The sequence below is a fragment of the Sphaeroforma arctica genome (genome assembly GCF_001186125.1).
Source record: "Sphaeroforma arctica JP610 unplaced genomic scaffold supercont1.699, whole genome shotgun sequence".
NCBI classification, from domain to species: Eukaryota; class Ichthyosporea; order Ichthyophonida; genus Sphaeroforma; species Sphaeroforma arctica.
The window spans coordinates 7,927-24,836 of NW_014039859.1; the positions used below are offsets into that span (position 1 = coordinate 7,927).

Consider the following 16,910-nt stretch of genomic DNA (forward strand, 5'->3'; position numbering starts at 1 on the left):
TCAGAGCCTCAAACTCAGAGCCACAAGCAAACCCTCCCAAGCTCCCACTTGGACAGGCCCAGGGCCCAATGCCCCAAACCCAGCGGCCAGACCGCCTTTCTCTACTACTCTCGTTAAATCTGTATTTAGTACAGAGAGAGTGCGTGTGTGTCCAGGGGAGACTGTGCCAAGGGCTATTAATTATTATACATATTGGGCCCCTGGAGCCCAATAGAAATGTTCGCTGAATGAAAAATGGATTCTCCCAGGAAAGCTGGTTTTTTTAGTCATAAGTAGTCTATTGTTGTGTTTTCTAATAAAAAGAGTGCTCGTCTCAGACTTCAGACTGAGTTCAGAGGGCAAGCAAGTGCTTTGTTTTTGTTTTTTGATTTTGTTTTTTCTACAAATTAAAAATAATATAAATAAAAATAAAAGCAAAATGCTTTATTTATCTAAAAATCTGCCGGAGTATATACGTTCAAAAAAATATATATATATGAAATACTAGTAGCAGAGTGGTGAACTGGTGACTGGTGACTGACTGGCTGACTGACTGACTGTATGTATTATTATTTTTTGAATAGTTTTGTTTTTACAAAATAATAGTGTATTTTTTTGTTTCCACCTTTTACTCTCAAGTCTCAAGTCTGGCACTGCCAGGCGCCAAGTCGCCAACTGTCTTTGTTATGTATTATTTTGAAGGAGAAAAATATATATAAAGAGAAGAAAGGTGGAGGAACTTGTGAAGATCGAACAGTTATGCTGTTATGGTCAATGGTGTGCAGTTATTATCAAGATACGTAAAAAGTACAGCGCATGATCTTGTGCACTGTGCAAGGTGGTCCGTGCCCCGTGGTACTAGAAAATCTGCGCGTGTTGTGCCGTCTTTTTTTTTAAAGGATAAATGCGTATAAGTGAGAACATTAGTACTTCAAAATATCTGTACTTTATGGTGAACACAACAGTGTATAGTCACTATGCATTGATACCATTATCGAAAGAAGAAAGGAGGAGGAATGGACGCTCTGTGAAGGTCAGTTATGGCAATGTTATGATATATCATGACAAAATTTCCAATATGATACTAGAAAATCTGCGCGTGTTTCTCCATCACTTCAAGATGCGTGTGAATATATACCAAGACAATAACAGTCAGTTGACTAGACTTGGCATTTAGCTTCCATCTATAAATAGTGAAATTGAATACTGATACCAAGTTTTTTAATTTCTTTAACAAGTGCTTACACACCGATAGAGATCACCTGGATCCTGATCCGACACAATCTTCGCTAAAGACTACATTACTCTTCTGTCTATCTACCAAGTTAGTGCTTTGCTCTTGCGAAACACGACAATAGTCTAGTTGGCCGCGATGTAAGTAACACATCCTTTCGTGAGTGTACACTGGAGTCTATCTTGCCTCGTGCAGACAACTACCACGAAGCTGGCACGCGCACAGAGTTGAGCCGAGGGGACCCTCGAGTTTTCGGTTTGGCAGTCAACAATCCATACATTTTCGATCGTGTATCCGGGTTGTGCTAACTTCATCAAGGGTCTACCCTGCAAGCTTCAATATTCGTTTTGTGGAATGTATCTTCTTGAGTTTGTGGGCGATAATGAAATGTCGCTGGTACAACTGGCAACAAGTCGAGGCGAGTGCACAACTAATGAGATGGCTTGCTCCACACAGGTTGAGTTTATCAGCTACGCGTTGATGGTCCGGTCATTGGTGGCGAAGATCTGTACAGAATTAAAACATATGAGAACTGTGCTCAGTATAAATAGAGCACAATGTATCGGAATGCGGATTCTTGTCTACTACAAAATTACTTTAGATTGGTGTATATAATAAAGGTCCACACGCTTGAGAATGCATGTTCAATTTTCATAATCCTTGTTCTCGTATCTATCAAGTCATATCAATTTTAGACCTCTACACACAATTGATGTGCACAACTGCCAAGTGGCCTGCGATGAATAAGTCACAGAAATTCTGAGACAGCTGACGCATTTGCTTAGTAGTGCAAAATCGCAGTATTGAACACAACACAACACAACATTTTGTGGAAGATAGCCGAGTGTCCTGAAATACTATCTGTTTTACTGTTTATCTAAAAGAAATACGATAACCAGATAAATCGACACATGCAAAGCTGCCATCCAGACCAGAATTTTACGCAATAGTCAACTATCCGTCGTTCAAATAATTGTTCTATTTTAAAACCTATCTCAGCAAAAAGCAGTAATATGCATATGCACTTAGCGGTGCAAAGTCACAGAACTGTTGACAATAAAATGAGGAAATCCGGTAAAGTATCTTGGGGTACAACAGAACCATATTTTGCTGTTGTTTATCGAAATGAAACGCGATGAACAGATATCTGTAGGTAGTTGATTTGCGACACATGCTTCAAGTTTAAATTAGTTCTGACAGCCAAAATTAATTGCTAAGTGGTGCAAACTAGAAGAATTGTTACTCGCGCTGTTTGTAAAACCGAAACACGATATTCAGTTCTCTACACGCAAATGGTGTGTAGCACAGCCATTTGGATCAGACTGCCGCACCAAAATCAGCCTTGACCACTTCATATGAATATATAACTATTGACAGCATAAAGCAAGTGTTTAGTGGTACAACTCGCACAATCATTCAATAATATATGCATTAGATGGCAAATTAACTTTAAAAACTTCATAGAACACGGAGACCTAGGCATACTGGCTATTCCTGAACGCACGAATTCTTAGTAAAGGTGAGGGTATAGAGTTTTTTTCAGAAGCAGATGAACACTCCAAATTGGACGTATGCTTCACAGCACTTTATATATTCTTGCTAGTATATAGTCGCCCTAGCGTGTCTATATTCATACACAGTAGTTGTTCCTACATCGCATAGCTTCCAGAGGTACACTTTACTATGAACTAAAAACCCCCTATATATGTGCAACATCAATTGCACGGCGTTTATTGTATTTATAAAAATACACCACACCCCAGTCATAGACCTCAGAATTCCAAATGCTGGGGTCTGGGACTCTGGGACTGAGGGGACCTGGGGGCTGGGGCCGCTGGGGGCCTTGCGCTGACGTCGGCTCGCTCTGCATTCAAGTAAACGTTCAACGGAAATGCAACAAATAATTGAAATTTGTACGTTTTAAAATGCAAAAAAAAAAAGATATACATATTGCTAACTTCGAAAATTACACGCCCTTAAATTCTCATAAACGTTTAGTTAACGTATAAACAATTAATTTCTGTAACGTTTTAACGAGAACCCAATTAAAGGTTGTCTTGGAGGCTGGGGGCCGACTGGGGACCCTGGGTCTGGGCCCGCTGGGGGCTGTAGAATTCACACATGTGTAATGTGCTGGGTAGAAATTAACGACAAATTGGAAATGTCTAAAATGTTTTAAATTTTCAATATTTTCATTGAAGGTGGGATGAACTATGTTGATGATATAGTTTACGACATTCAAGTTAATTCGTAGGTAGAGAATTGGGATGGTGCGCGTGCACCACTGACCTGTGAGTTCCATTTGGGCGCAGAACCAGTGAGCACGAACAAAGTTGTGAATCATTTTGAAGGTGGTATTAGAACTCACTGCGGATAAAGCTCTCTGTCTTTTTTTAGTTTAGCGTTTCTCTCTGGACTAATTGCAAAATGGTACGTACACACCCACACAGTTGGGCTTCTTGCATGCGCACAGCAATACACACAGTATCTCGTCGCTCAGTATACCCATCGAATGCACAATGAAAGAAGAAACTTAGTAACGCGAAATTCTACACAGTGAAATACACCGAAGATGCAGAGATCTGGACTTCAATACGTATAATTCGTATGATATAAGAATGTTTTAACAACTTGAAGGAACTATCAGCTCAACAAGCAACGACATGACGACAGCCAATATATTGAAACATTCCAGACAAAGATGGCACATATCATTGAAACGTCCATCACACCACAAATATTTATGAGTACATATGCATGTACGTATATATCTTATATATATATATATATATATATTCGTATATATCTGTCAATGTTCTCACACATATGCCCTAGTGGTACGAGGAAGAAGGGCATGCAGCACATGTGTCAGAAAAGTGAAGACCGCACGGGTAGTAGCCGATATATTTGTATATTGCTTGGCACAGTGTGGTAGCACTCTACGTGATGATAATAACAATATGGTATTCAACCAGGAAATGACAGATGCAAGTAATGGATAGATAAGTGTATATTGTATGATGCTTGTTGAGCACATTTTCAACAAAGAATGTATATAATACTAATTTGCGCTCGTAGAGTGGTATGCTATCATAACATCTGTCGATATATTCACTGATAGATCACATACAAACAAAATTGTACACTCTTATACCTCTGCACTAAGCAATCACACTCGTATGCACATGTAATACACTTCTAATATGCACGCTTCTATACACGCATTCGATTAGGCTTCCGCTGCCGAACCCGCCCAGACCAAGGCGAACCCCATGAAGGATCTTCGCGTCCGCAAGCTGTGTGTGAACATCTGTGTAGGAGAGTCAGGTGATCGTCTGACCCGTGCCGCCAAGGTACTAGAGTCTCTTACCGGACAGGAACCCGTTTTCTCAAAGGCCCGATACACTGTGCGATCTTTCTCTATTCGTCGTAATGAGAAGATTGCCGTGCACGCCACCGTACGTGGACCCAAGGCGGAGGAGATCCTCGAGAAGGGACTTAAGGTATGTATGGGCAGACATGCGTGTTTACAGGGTGATTTAAGTAGGTGCCTTTATTTGAATAGATGGATTTAATTGTTTGTTAGGGTGTTGCATCTAAATTGTACATATACACATTGTAAAGAACGCGATTATCGTATAGGAACTGTTTCTACTGTGTACAACGCATACAAGTTTGCTTTTGTGCGTGAATATGGTATGTATGTTGATGTACTATGTAAAAACTGCGCACTGCGAGAACGGATCCCAATGATGCATAAAATGTCCATGTGAATGACATCAACTGATTAATTCAGATAACACCATCTTTCGGCTGAGAGGAATTCGTTTCGCATATCTATTAATGTACAATCACTTGTTTGGGGCTTTGTACTGCTGTTGTATTTGTGTGGAATATAATATAGTTCTCTGCCTTGCAATCGAATATGTGTATCTATGTATAAGGTTATAGAATACATTCTTACATAGTATATTGGTATTATATCGAGTGTTCATGTGCAACAATGTCTCGTGTCATACAGGTTCTCGAATACGAGTTGAAGAAGAGCAACTTCTCGCAGACCGGTAACTTCGGATTCGGTGTACAAGAACACATTGACTTAGGAATTAAGTACGATCCCAGTATTGGTATCTACGGTATGGACTTCTTCATTGTTATGGGCCGCCCCGGATATTGCATTGCCAAGCGCAAGCGCAAGAACAACAGAGTTGGATACCCTCACCGTTGTACAAAGGAAGAGACCATGAAATGGTTCCAACAGAAGTTCGATGGTATGTCATCTCTTTGCTGTATATTTTGCTTGTTTTTAAAACTGCATATAACTCAGCTTTATGTCCTCGAATGCTGGGTTAGATCTATCGATGTGTGAAAACCCATCTTATTGTCTATAATGTATCCATATAGTCATTGTGTAGAATATTGGATGCAATAGCCAATGCTTACAAGTATTTTCTCGCGTTTATTTTCACAATGTAGGAATCATCCTTAACAAGTAGATTCATAACAACTCTGGTCGGGCGTGCTGGATGATTATAGCGAGCATTCTGTCAGCTGCAGCAATAAAAGTTCATGTGGGTCAGTAAACAGTTGTCAGGGTTTTCTTAGTATGCTAGCTCGTGTGTACAAGGTGCAATGTAGTGAATCTGTTTTGTTGTGTGTATTCTTGTTTTCACGATGACAGTCAACAATTTAATAGTTTTCACATCTTCATGGGCTTGTGTATTCTTCAGTCGCTGTCTTTTATGCAGTAGTATACGAGCTGTATTTTAATATTTGCAAGGGTATCTTGCGTGGCCATGGTTTTCGAATTGAATGGAATATGAATTGAATGGAATATATATATGTTTACATTGATATTAATATTGTGATCTTCGGAGTGTATATGAGAACGAGCTGTATAAAGAATGGATGTGCGTATGTATTCAACGCTAGTGTTTGTCAACTTCTACCGACGTGTTATACTACTAAGAAAACCTAAACCCCCAATCGAAAGTAGAACAATACGAGCGAAATTTGTCGTGTATAATGCACGTGCTCGTATATCCGTTAGCGGGTGTATTTACATATTGAGATGTGGACTATATGATCTGTTCATTGCGTGCAAGAGTCTAGAATCTGTCAGTTCAGTCGTAGGTGCTTATTGATGTCTGAAGGTGGAGAGGATGTAACGGAGCATAGGTCATTACTTTTCGTGCATCGCTCTATATGCATGTATGAGATGTAAGTGGTTAAAATATATAAACAAATCTACCACAGCTTGCTATACTCCGATTTCTCAAAAGCTTTTGAATTACCCAGAAATTCTTTCACATACGTATTCGCCTTGACTGTTGGAAGTATGTGGCGAACAGTATGTTTATCGCTATATATCAGCTACTGTCTTTCTACTTAGCCTGCCGAGATCAGGTCGTTCATTCTTAGTATATCGCTCTCTGTGTGATGGTTTATGAAAGTATACACTCGGAATTGTAGGCTCAAACTGTCGACACCTATCAGTATGAGGTCAGAAACAGATTCCCGTGTGTCGAAGAAAATAGAATAAGGTTTTACATACACTTCCTCATATTGTTACTTTAGTGGAATATGTTTTTCCTCCAGTGCATAAGTTCTTTGTGTTCACGTATATATATTCGTAAGGTGAATTTCTGAGGCCTATAGCCAAGTATCTTGCTTATGGCAGGGGCGATAGTTGTCAGACAGTTATTTGGATGGGAGCTGTCTAGCCCTGTGATATACAAATAATCTGTTGGTCCACAGGGTCTGACTCCGAGATATCTGGAATCAGTTGGAATATATTTTTATTGATGAAATTGAATAATATTTTGGAAAAAGACACTCCGAAACAGTGCAAATCTCAATTGTAAATATATTTAAATTTAAAACTAGCAAATGTACAACTATACACAGTTATATTGAGTATTGACCTACTTCATGATGGCTATATCAATGTCTGCTGCTTCGGCACTATCTCTTGATTTGGTGGATGAATAGAGTAAAGAACAATTACATGAATTCGACCCAATTGATAGTGTGACCAGATGCACTTTTTGAAGCTGCTTTCGACAATACGCCAGAACCTACTGGACTAGGCGAAGATCAATCGGATTTAGTACATGTGTGGCGCCATGCACTTAAGGATATTTTCCATCTAATGGATATGTTGCCAGTGTCAAAAATTCATGGTTATCACTGGGAGTTTTAGCAAGTCTTTCGCGATGCCATTGTTGCAGATAGTGTGGATGATATGAAGAAAGTATCCAAGGGTACTTGAACAGCGAGGAGACACTTAACAATATGTTAGAGGCCGCAAATACATACGTAGAAAAGTCAGGAGACATATTCCAGGGCCTCGACGAAACAGTACGTAATGTTAGAGGCCGCAAATACATACGTAGAAAGTCAGGCGACATATTCCAGGGCCTCGACTGCTTCATAAACGTGTGAAGAGGATCTTTGATCCAATGCAGGAATGGCTAATTCGCGTACCGGCGCGACGCTATACAATGACAAGGCTAGACAGCAAGCAAAAGTAATACTCGAGCTTAGAAGGCGACTACGTATCCGACCCACTGGATGTGAATTTGTATACGTGTGACAAAGTAGTCACGGCGGTATCTAGCTGTAGTTGTGTGCTAGAGAATTGAACAATGTAGAATCCGTCATTCATCAGACCTTATCCCTCAGGTTCGGATATACAATTACAAAAGGTACATTTGTTATCGACTTCATGGCATACATGAGACAACAAATGATACAAACAAGACATAAAACAGTCATTGGATACTTCGAGACTGAATTGGTGGATTGGAGAACTGTATCCAAGACTGGATGTCTACGTTGCGACCAACGCAACTTTTGAATTTGCACCTTTGCGACATTTATTTGATGGACGATTCTAAAATCCAATTGGAGACCAAGCTGGATGATAAACGAACCCCAAAAGACTATGATCATATTTATGTTTATGTAGAGACATGCAAACCGTACAGGAGTAGCTTCTGTTTGCGCAATTCAGTCGGCAGGCTGAATCTTACAGCTTAGACAGAAGTGAGAAAAATCGTTTAATTATGGCAGAATGGAACAAGCGAGTCGTAGGTAGTACATGTCGAGACGACTCGAGCTCAACTATTGATATGCACTGAGCGCATATCAACGGCAGAGTCGCATAGTGATGAATGGCACTTGCATTCGCAATTGAGAGATAGTGTTGAAGTATATGGTGAAACAACTGAAGATGTGACCTAAAACCGTCAAGCTGGGGTGGCTTTACCAAGCCTCGAGCCAAAGCAAACTAGATACTGGAGCTGAGTACTTGCCGCTTTCGGCAAACCTGACACAGACAATATTGCAAGACCGGTAGCAATGGAAGTTCAAGAGAAATCAAGGTCAAACCAGCGTTGTCGGCGCCAGAAGCATTTTCCAATAAACCTGACCCGTACCAATGGAAGTTCAAGAGAAATTATGGCAAAACCAGCGCCGTCGGCGACACCGGACATGCGGACATACATACTGTCCAATATATCTTGATCGGCCAGCTCTACAGCCGAATCCGGAATCGAACAACAGTACACAAATCAAGCAAACTCAATCAAATCAGCAACCATAATATGATCAACCAACGAGTAGACAAACCTTCTTCAAAACAACAGCAGAGTCGCATAGTGATGAATGACACTTGCATTTGTAATTGAAAAATAATACTGAAGTATTCACTTAAATAAATTAAGAGGTGACCAGTGCGCAGGAAAAAATCGACAGGCCGAGGTTGCTGTACCACGATTCGAGTCAAAGCAAATTGCAGCTGATACTGGAGCGGAATACTTGCCGCTGCCCTTCGTAAACCTGATACGGACAACATTGCGAGACCAGGAGCAACGAAAGTTCAAGAGATATCAGTCATCCACACCTTACCCACACCTTGCATACTGTCCATCAAATCTTGTTCGGCCCGCTCTACAGCCGAATCCGAAGTCGAACAATTGTACAAAAACCAACTAACTCAACAAAATAAGCAATCACATGATTAATCAACGAGTATACAAAATTGCTTCAAACAGCAGCAGAGTCGAATAGTGATTTACGACAGTTGCATTCGCAAGTGAGAAACGCTAAAATAATTGAAGAGGTGACCAGTTCGAAGGAATAAAATTGTCAACCAACCGGAGGATACTGTATCACGTTTCGAGCCGGAGCAAACTGTAACTGATACTGGTGCTGACTACTTGCTACCTTTGGTATTCCTGATACAGGCAATATCGCAAGACCAGTATTAATGGAATTTAAGAGAATTTAAGGTCAAGATAGCGTCGTCCACGTACATACTATCCAATACGTCTTGAACGGCCCGCTCTAAAGCGGAATTTGGAATCGAACAACAGCACATCAAACCAACAAACTCAACAAAATCAGCAATCACAACACGATCAATCAACAAGTATTTAAGCCTGATTCAAAACAACAGCAGAGTCGTATAGTGATGTACACTTGCATTCGCAATTGAGAAATAATACTGAGGTACCCGCTAAAATAGCTGAAGAGGTGACCAGTACGCAGAAATAAAATCGTCAAGCCAAGGTTACTGTATCATGATCCGAGCCGAAGCTAATTGTAGCTGATGCAAGAGCTGAGTGCTTGCTGCCTTTGGCAAACACTGGTGATCACGAGGGAAACTTTTATTTTCGCACTTACATACGGAGTGCGTTACAGCTTAAATCCATATCAAACATTGTCTCGTCAGGACGATTACACATTGTAAAGGAAGTAAAAGTATTATTTACTTGAGCTACTTAACCGTACTGGTGTTATATGCCATACAATCGTTTTCCCTAAACGTTTATTTCTTACACGTATAGAAGACATAACAATGATTCTTCTACTTCGAAGAAACGGAAATCTGAGACGAAGACTGGCACCGCCGGCGCCGAAGCAAACAAGGCCGTCGCCGAAGAGAACAAGGTCACTGCCGAAGCAATTGTCGCCAGCAAAAACCGCCAAGCAATGAAGAAGCTCAGACTAGAGAAGCAAGGGGGTCTGAAAAGACTACAGACTTAAAGAGCACGCAAGTGGATTCATTACACCCTACCTTTGCTCTAGAAGAGTAGAATAAGAAATTTACCCTCATATGGGCAACGTTATGAATAGATTCTGGCTTCTCTTGCCATGTGTTACCATGGCTAGAGAAGGTAGAAAGTATTCATAACGTTGTACATCCTTGCTTGCGGGAGTCACATAATGCGGCCTTACTATAAAGGTGAAATAGATGGAATGATTCATAAAGATAGCAGAGTAATAAGTCGGTGACCAAGGTGATATTCGTCAACAAAATTACATTGCTATCTTAATGTGGTCACTAGTCGCATTACGACTACAGAGATTATACTCGCAAGGAAACATAATATGGAAAACGGATTCCATATGGAAAACGGATTCCATATGGAAAACAGATAAAGGAGCGTATACATACTATCGTACACCTTTTATAGACGGTACACTTTATAGCTGGATTAACTTCAGACGCTCTTGACAACCTAGACCATTGAAAAATCTTTTAATGGAAAGCGGCGTAAACGCCTACATAAGTCACAAGCTGAAAAAGATAGCATTTTCATCTGAAGGCGTGGAAGGTAAAATGCACACGCCAAAAGTATTAATCCTAAGCATTACAGCGCACTTTTCATACATATGTTCCAAAGACTTTGAAGCCGCAAAAAGCGTCCAGTCGACTATCAAGGACCTACTAGACCTACACTCAAAACTCACAGAAAAACCGAGAATACTTGAGATCTACGCCTGAAGAACATTGACTATATGTTTTCTTTTGTCGCTTTTTGTTCACAATCGGCTTGAGTTAGCAACTAGTCTCTTTTAAAAACCAATACTGGGTGGGGGCTGTGTAGTAGCCGGGTCTCCGCATTAGATTCATTGTATTTAACCGTACTCTTAAAAAGTCCTTAAACTAGGTCTATCAAAGGCTTCGAATGGTTTTATTATATATTACTTTACCATTTTACAAATCAGATATTTAGAGTAAGCTCATTCGAAGGCAAAGATTTATTATCTGAAAACTTCAGTAGCGAGATGGCTCAAGGGCTCAACCGAGAACAGGTAGGTTTCCAGGGACTATTAACGTTTCCAATTTTATCTTCCGAGCAGCCAACCAGGTTGCCAGTCAGATCTGGGCTAACCGGTAAATCCTGATTCGTGGCTAACCATTGGTTATTACAATGGCTATTCACGAGGCAAACATAACTTTAATAGTAGACTACTTTTGCACTTACATTAACTAAAAGACATGAAATAATACTGAGTACGTTAGAACTTAAGCCGTTGACATCGTCTTGTCAGACCGATGTTTACACTGGAGACTGTCAATACGGAGCCTTTCAGCAGCTACGAGGATAGAAACGCCGTTATTTTGTTTGCACTTTGCTCTGCCAGAGATCGCGCTTTGAAAGGTTCAAACGTCGGTCTTAAAAATGATAACATCGCTTTATAATTTACTGAGACTCGTTGTGATTTTAGTATGAACTATACTTGCAAATCTGTTGCAACAGAACGGAGTAAATCCCGTTGTGATGGCCTTACATATCTAGCAATTTACATTAGAGTTAGCATGCGCTGCCCTTATGATAGAATAGCTTGTAGTGCGAACACGATATAAAATATCGATTAATTAACGTTCAATTCTAATGTACAGTGATTTGCAAATCAATATGCTCAAGTCTGATTCTATCTATAGAACTTGTGGCCTACGATGCTGCAGGTACGTGATTGCCGATTGTTGGTTGCCTAATAAAAAATATCTTCCCTTGAGTTATCATAGTAAATTACAGCACGCAACAACTTGACACTCGTGCGCATTTCGGATATTTCAGTGAATATGCATAATACGAATCGCATGTACACTTCTTTCGCGATCAGTTCCAGCAATTAAAATTAAGGCTTAAGAGCCCTCACTTTGAAGTATTAAGTGCATATTAATTGGATGGACTTTGCGGAGAATACGTATACTTTGTATCAATAGCCTACTGACGATACCCTTGCTTATACATAGTTATTTTGCTAAAGTTATCGAGTGTGAATGAGAGGTTTCCAGTCATGCATTTGGATGGAATCATACGAATCGCCAATATATCGATTGCGCGCTTTTATATACTCGCAATACAACCTGGGCCAACTCGTTGACAATATAATAAAGAAATTTATTAGATTGAGCATTTGATATATGCTATCGCGCACCATAAGGCCTATTGATTTTTATCCGTGTGCATGTGTACGTGAACAGTTTTATACTAGGGGCTGATACAAACCTATGGCACTGTTAAATATTTACACTTGATTATCTACCTGAGAGCATTTTGCTTGGTAAAGGTCCATTGTAAGGGTTTATGTCTTTTCAAGAACTTTAAACATTTCACAACATTTCACAGACGGTATACTCAGTGAATGGCTAGCAGTATGTTGAACATACGAAGAGTGCATTCCCGATACACAACTAGACAATTTATGTAAGCAAGGGCATGGTAGATTTACGATGAGACCTACAAATACAAAATTTGTATACACAATACTTGCTTTGACTTGCTCTGTTTGCAACTTGTGCTACAATGTTATCATCGATATATATATACATATCTATTTGGAAATGTAAATTGAAGTTTACATAGCCAAAAGAAACACTCTTCTTTAGCACTATTTTTACACGCACTGGTGGCACAAATATTATGAGGCTACATAATTATAGTCTATACTCGTGCATAATCCACTAATGATTGCATTACAAAATATATTGCACGCTGTGTGGGAGGTGATTGAAAATCCACATGAGACTGTAGTATCAATGCGTATATTTGGTCTTGTCGATGATTGTACTGCATACAATTGTAGATAGCATTTAGTGTTGATAACGGAGCCAATTTTGTATGCCCATCTGAGAATACCACAGAAGGAGTATTCTCTACAATTTAACAAATTTAACATTGTTTGCTGTAGCACCATAGTGGCTGATAGATCGAACATAATCAAACCACTGTGCTGGTAATAGAGAAGTCAATTCTATTTAGTATGTATGTACTAACAGAGAATATTTGAGTTTAAAAATATTAAAGTGGAATCAAAATCCAATCAGAACTACATGTAATAACAATGGAATACTATCGACTAGGTTTATGAATCATAGATATCGTCTCACATGTCAATGGACTTTGAAAGGGACATTATTTTTTATTGCAATTTTTGGTAAATTGTTGAGTGTCTACATGCACATCAGGCTTCATATTCGTTGGAGAGGTTCTGGGAAGATTGAAGAGAAATTAGAATTGTAGAACTGCCGCGAGAAACTCGGGGCGAGTGATACAACGATGGAAACTACCGTGCGTGAATTCGTGACGATGGATAGGGAACACTTTCACCATTGGATGAGAGCTAAAATCGTATACCATTATGCGGAATAGAGCTGGCCCACACTCGTAGTGGTAAAGGAGTATTTTCAGATACATTGAACGTGATACCATGAAGAATGAGGTCATCATCCGCAATTCTGTTTTGGAGCGAAGTTGGAGGCTGCCGATGGCACACCATACAACTGATATTTTTGATATATCTTGGTTAGCCATAGCGGGAAGTATCATGAGCGTTATCAGGAGCCTCGAAGAGTTGGTTCGTACAAAATTCTGAAGCTAGTACCTCATAAGAGTGATGAGACGAGGTATGGGGAACATAAATTTGTTGGTCAGTACTGAATAAGGGTAAATTGGTACCCGCTGTTCATGGAGAAGGAAGCTCCCGAGATGTTCTTGGAGATTCTATATGCCGTGGTAGTCATGTCAATTTCGTAGCTGTTGTAATAAGCTCAATCCAATTGGCGGTAGATTTGCCGGCAGCCACCAAGTCTCTTCAAATTGGCGTGCTGGAAGTAAACTGCAGAAGTTGTTAGCGTGCGATGTGGGGGACAAATAGTAAAGTGCTAGTGTATCTAAAGTATGGTGCATTCGAATGAATTTATTTATGATCTCACCCTCAGTTATATACTGATGGTGTTTCTACTAGTGTTCAACCACTTGGGTTGGCCAGGGTAAAAACTCATATGATCAGTATGAGAAACCTTATGCAGAACACTTTAGCACTTGGATATATTTTCTAGAAATAAATATACCATATTCTCTGTTACTACACTCAGTCTCGGACCTCGGCTCTCGGCTAGCCGGTGGCCCGTGTCCTTTAAATAGAATAATCTAAGAAGAAGTCTTAAATTACTCTTACGTTCTCTCGGGCTGACCCACCTATACTTATATTAATTTGAGAACAAGTCCCAAATTACTCTCGGGCTGACGACGTAAAATTTTATTAACGTATATAGAAATACGTCTACTACTGTAGTCTCTCAGAAGTGGCGAAGCCGTATGCGCTGGTACAGGAGTGTTGGGAATGCAGTGCTTGTTATGATGGCTGCTGCTTGGATTAGTGCTGAGTTGTGCCGCTCGTACAATGGATTGAATGCGGCATGCCATATATAAGGGGCCCATGCAGTAATGTACAGACTGTCAGTAGCCGTTGACAGAATGAATATCTCGAATATTGTCAACCTATTTTGCGGATGGCACGAGCTGAATCCATGAAGCCCATACGCCCAAAAGGACACTATAGCCTGGAGTATTACTCGGTTAATAAACAGTTCACATTGCGATGAGAGAGTGTAAATCGTATATCACGTCCACTGAATTATAAATCAAAAACTGTGGAATTTCTATATTGGTGCCTTGAATAACCATGTATACTGTTATCCTTCTATATATGAGGCAATTATCTCTGTCTGCGACTTACATGTATTCTGTGTGATTTAGATTCCGGATTCTGAGCCAGTCGCTTAAAAGTCAGAATATATCATGTGTATAAAAACTTTTGAATCCGCCGTCAAATAAACCTTAACAGAATTCATTTTTATAGTGTAATCGCAACATTGAATCTGCAGATATTTTCTTTTTATCAAATAAGATACAATAAATTTATTTCATTCATGCTTACATTCAACATATCAGAAGCAGAACGAAACCAAGCGTTGAATTTCAATTTTGAAGATGGCGCGTCAACGGGAGATGCACGGACATCGCAGCGTAAGCCACTCTCGCTGAGGGAATCAGCTTGTCCGGTTGATGATATGGAACACGAAGATACACCTTCGCCGTTCCAGGCGGACATCACCGTCATACAAAATCATCTATCGCAATCCAATCAAGGGTTGCCGTGATGTGGTCCTCGTTGCTCAATTTCCTTGTGGGATGAATATTCATGATTTCAGGGAGACAGAATTCAACAATTGCACAAACAAGGTGACCATATGTTGTGATGTGGAAACAAAGTGTACAAACATGAGTGTTCACCGTCTGCCTAAAGATGCGAATGACGGCTGTTGTGCGCTTTTTCATGCACAGTTTTACGATATGGTGCTGCAAACTACCGAGGGGGACGTATACGCCATCTTGTGGCCGTTGATGGAGCCTGTGGTGGTCAAACCAGATAACATTGTAGGGCATTATCTTAACTAAACCCCAAACTCTAAATTGTTACCTAACTTAAGGTGTATGCGGAGGGCAATTGATCTGAGAACAAGCTCATCGCTAGCCCATCAATCAATACTTTCAATATCTCATTCTCAAATCATCACATGAATCTGATTTCATTAAGTTTTATTGGCATTTGAGTATATACTAAGTAGGAACTTTCGGGTGAAGGTGACCGATGAGGACATATATACAGCAGAACACTAATAGCGCGATAGATTTTAAGTCTGGAAAGTTGAACGGCCTGAACTACATCGAAACAAAGTATAAAAAGGTATTTTTAAGTGTGCTTATTTTAAATAGTTTTAAATGAAATACGAGTCGCTAATTTGTGCTATCTAGATGGAGTAGAATACAAGCTATACATAATTTTCTATACCAGATCAGTTTTGTGAGTTCTACATATATCTAAAGTACGTTGCAGAACCCAGAGCACCCCTGCTATATCACTGTAGTATATATTTTGTACATGCAATGTATCTACAATCTACTTGATAGCACAGTTGCACTCTTTTAATACTCCTCATTAATGTTATTCTCTCGTTCGTGGCTGGCTGAGATAGTAGGGTGAGAATATTTAATGCTCGTAGGTCTCCTTGTATTAAATCTTAGCATAGTGGAATGAGGGCTAGGATTACACACATGTGCCATTGAATATAGTTAATACTATAGGATAAATAGGATTAGCTGATGGCTCCACGGAACAAATCGTGTATATAGTGCGTAGAATAATTTAGTGATATTGCTTTGTGTCTGACGTGTTCAGATACCTTTGTACGCATATGTCTCCGTAATGCCTAAAGTATTTGACATTGACAACTATCAATTTGTATCTACTGCACTTAAGCAACAAATTTCCATGTTGACTGAGGCATACTCGCGTGTATTCACGAGATTCCGCGTTCACTCGCGCAAAATTGCGAGGAATCGCAAAAGCTAGCGAAGCTAACAAATTCCATCGCCGTCGGCAAACCCCTTTGAAATTGCCACCATGACGATTTACGCTTCACTATATTCTCGTACATCTCGGTGTATCATTCACATGTTCAAGATAAAGAACATGCTAATTGTTATACTGAAAATCTTCAAGAGTTCAGACATATTCACATAAGTGGTAGTTTACAAGAACATAGTGGACA

At 39.8% G+C, this 16,910-nt stretch overlaps 2 protein-coding genes across 2 annotated transcripts; both read left to right on the top strand.

Moving 5' to 3' along the window:
• The first annotated feature begins 3,511 nt into the window (after nucleotides 1-3,511).
• On the top strand, nucleotides 3,512-5,799 carry SARC_08112 (60S ribosomal protein L11). Its single transcript, XM_014297918.1, has 4 exons — nucleotides 3,512-3,643; nucleotides 4,447-4,716; nucleotides 5,235-5,484; nucleotides 5,690-5,799. Exons 1-4 carry the CDS (start codon nucleotides 3,641-3,643, stop codon nucleotides 5,707-5,709), a joined length of 543 nt encoding a protein of 180 aa, XP_014153393.1. The 5' UTR covers nucleotides 3,512-3,640; the 3' UTR covers nucleotides 5,710-5,799.
• Nucleotides 5,800-15,227: 9,428 nt separating this feature from the next.
• Nucleotides 15,228-15,458, top strand: SARC_08113 (hypothetical protein; the record flags this gene model as incomplete). The annotated part of the gene is made up of 1 exon (XM_014297919.1): nucleotides 15,228-15,458. One exon carries the CDS (start codon nucleotides 15,228-15,230, stop codon nucleotides 15,456-15,458), a length of 231 nt encoding a protein of 76 aa, XP_014153394.1.
• Between the last annotated feature and the right edge of the window lie 1,452 nt (nucleotides 15,459-16,910).

Bases quoted from the DNA above. Each gene is read 5' to 3' on its own strand.
- SARC_08112 (XM_014297918.1), top strand. The intron at 4,717-5,234 runs GTATGTATGGGC...CGTGTCATACAG, and splicing joins TCCTCGAGAAGGGACTTAAG to GTTCTCGAATACGAGTTGAA. The intron at 5,485-5,689 runs GTATGTCATCTC...TTCACAATGTAG, and splicing joins GTTCCAACAGAAGTTCGATG to GAATCATCCTTAACAAGTAG.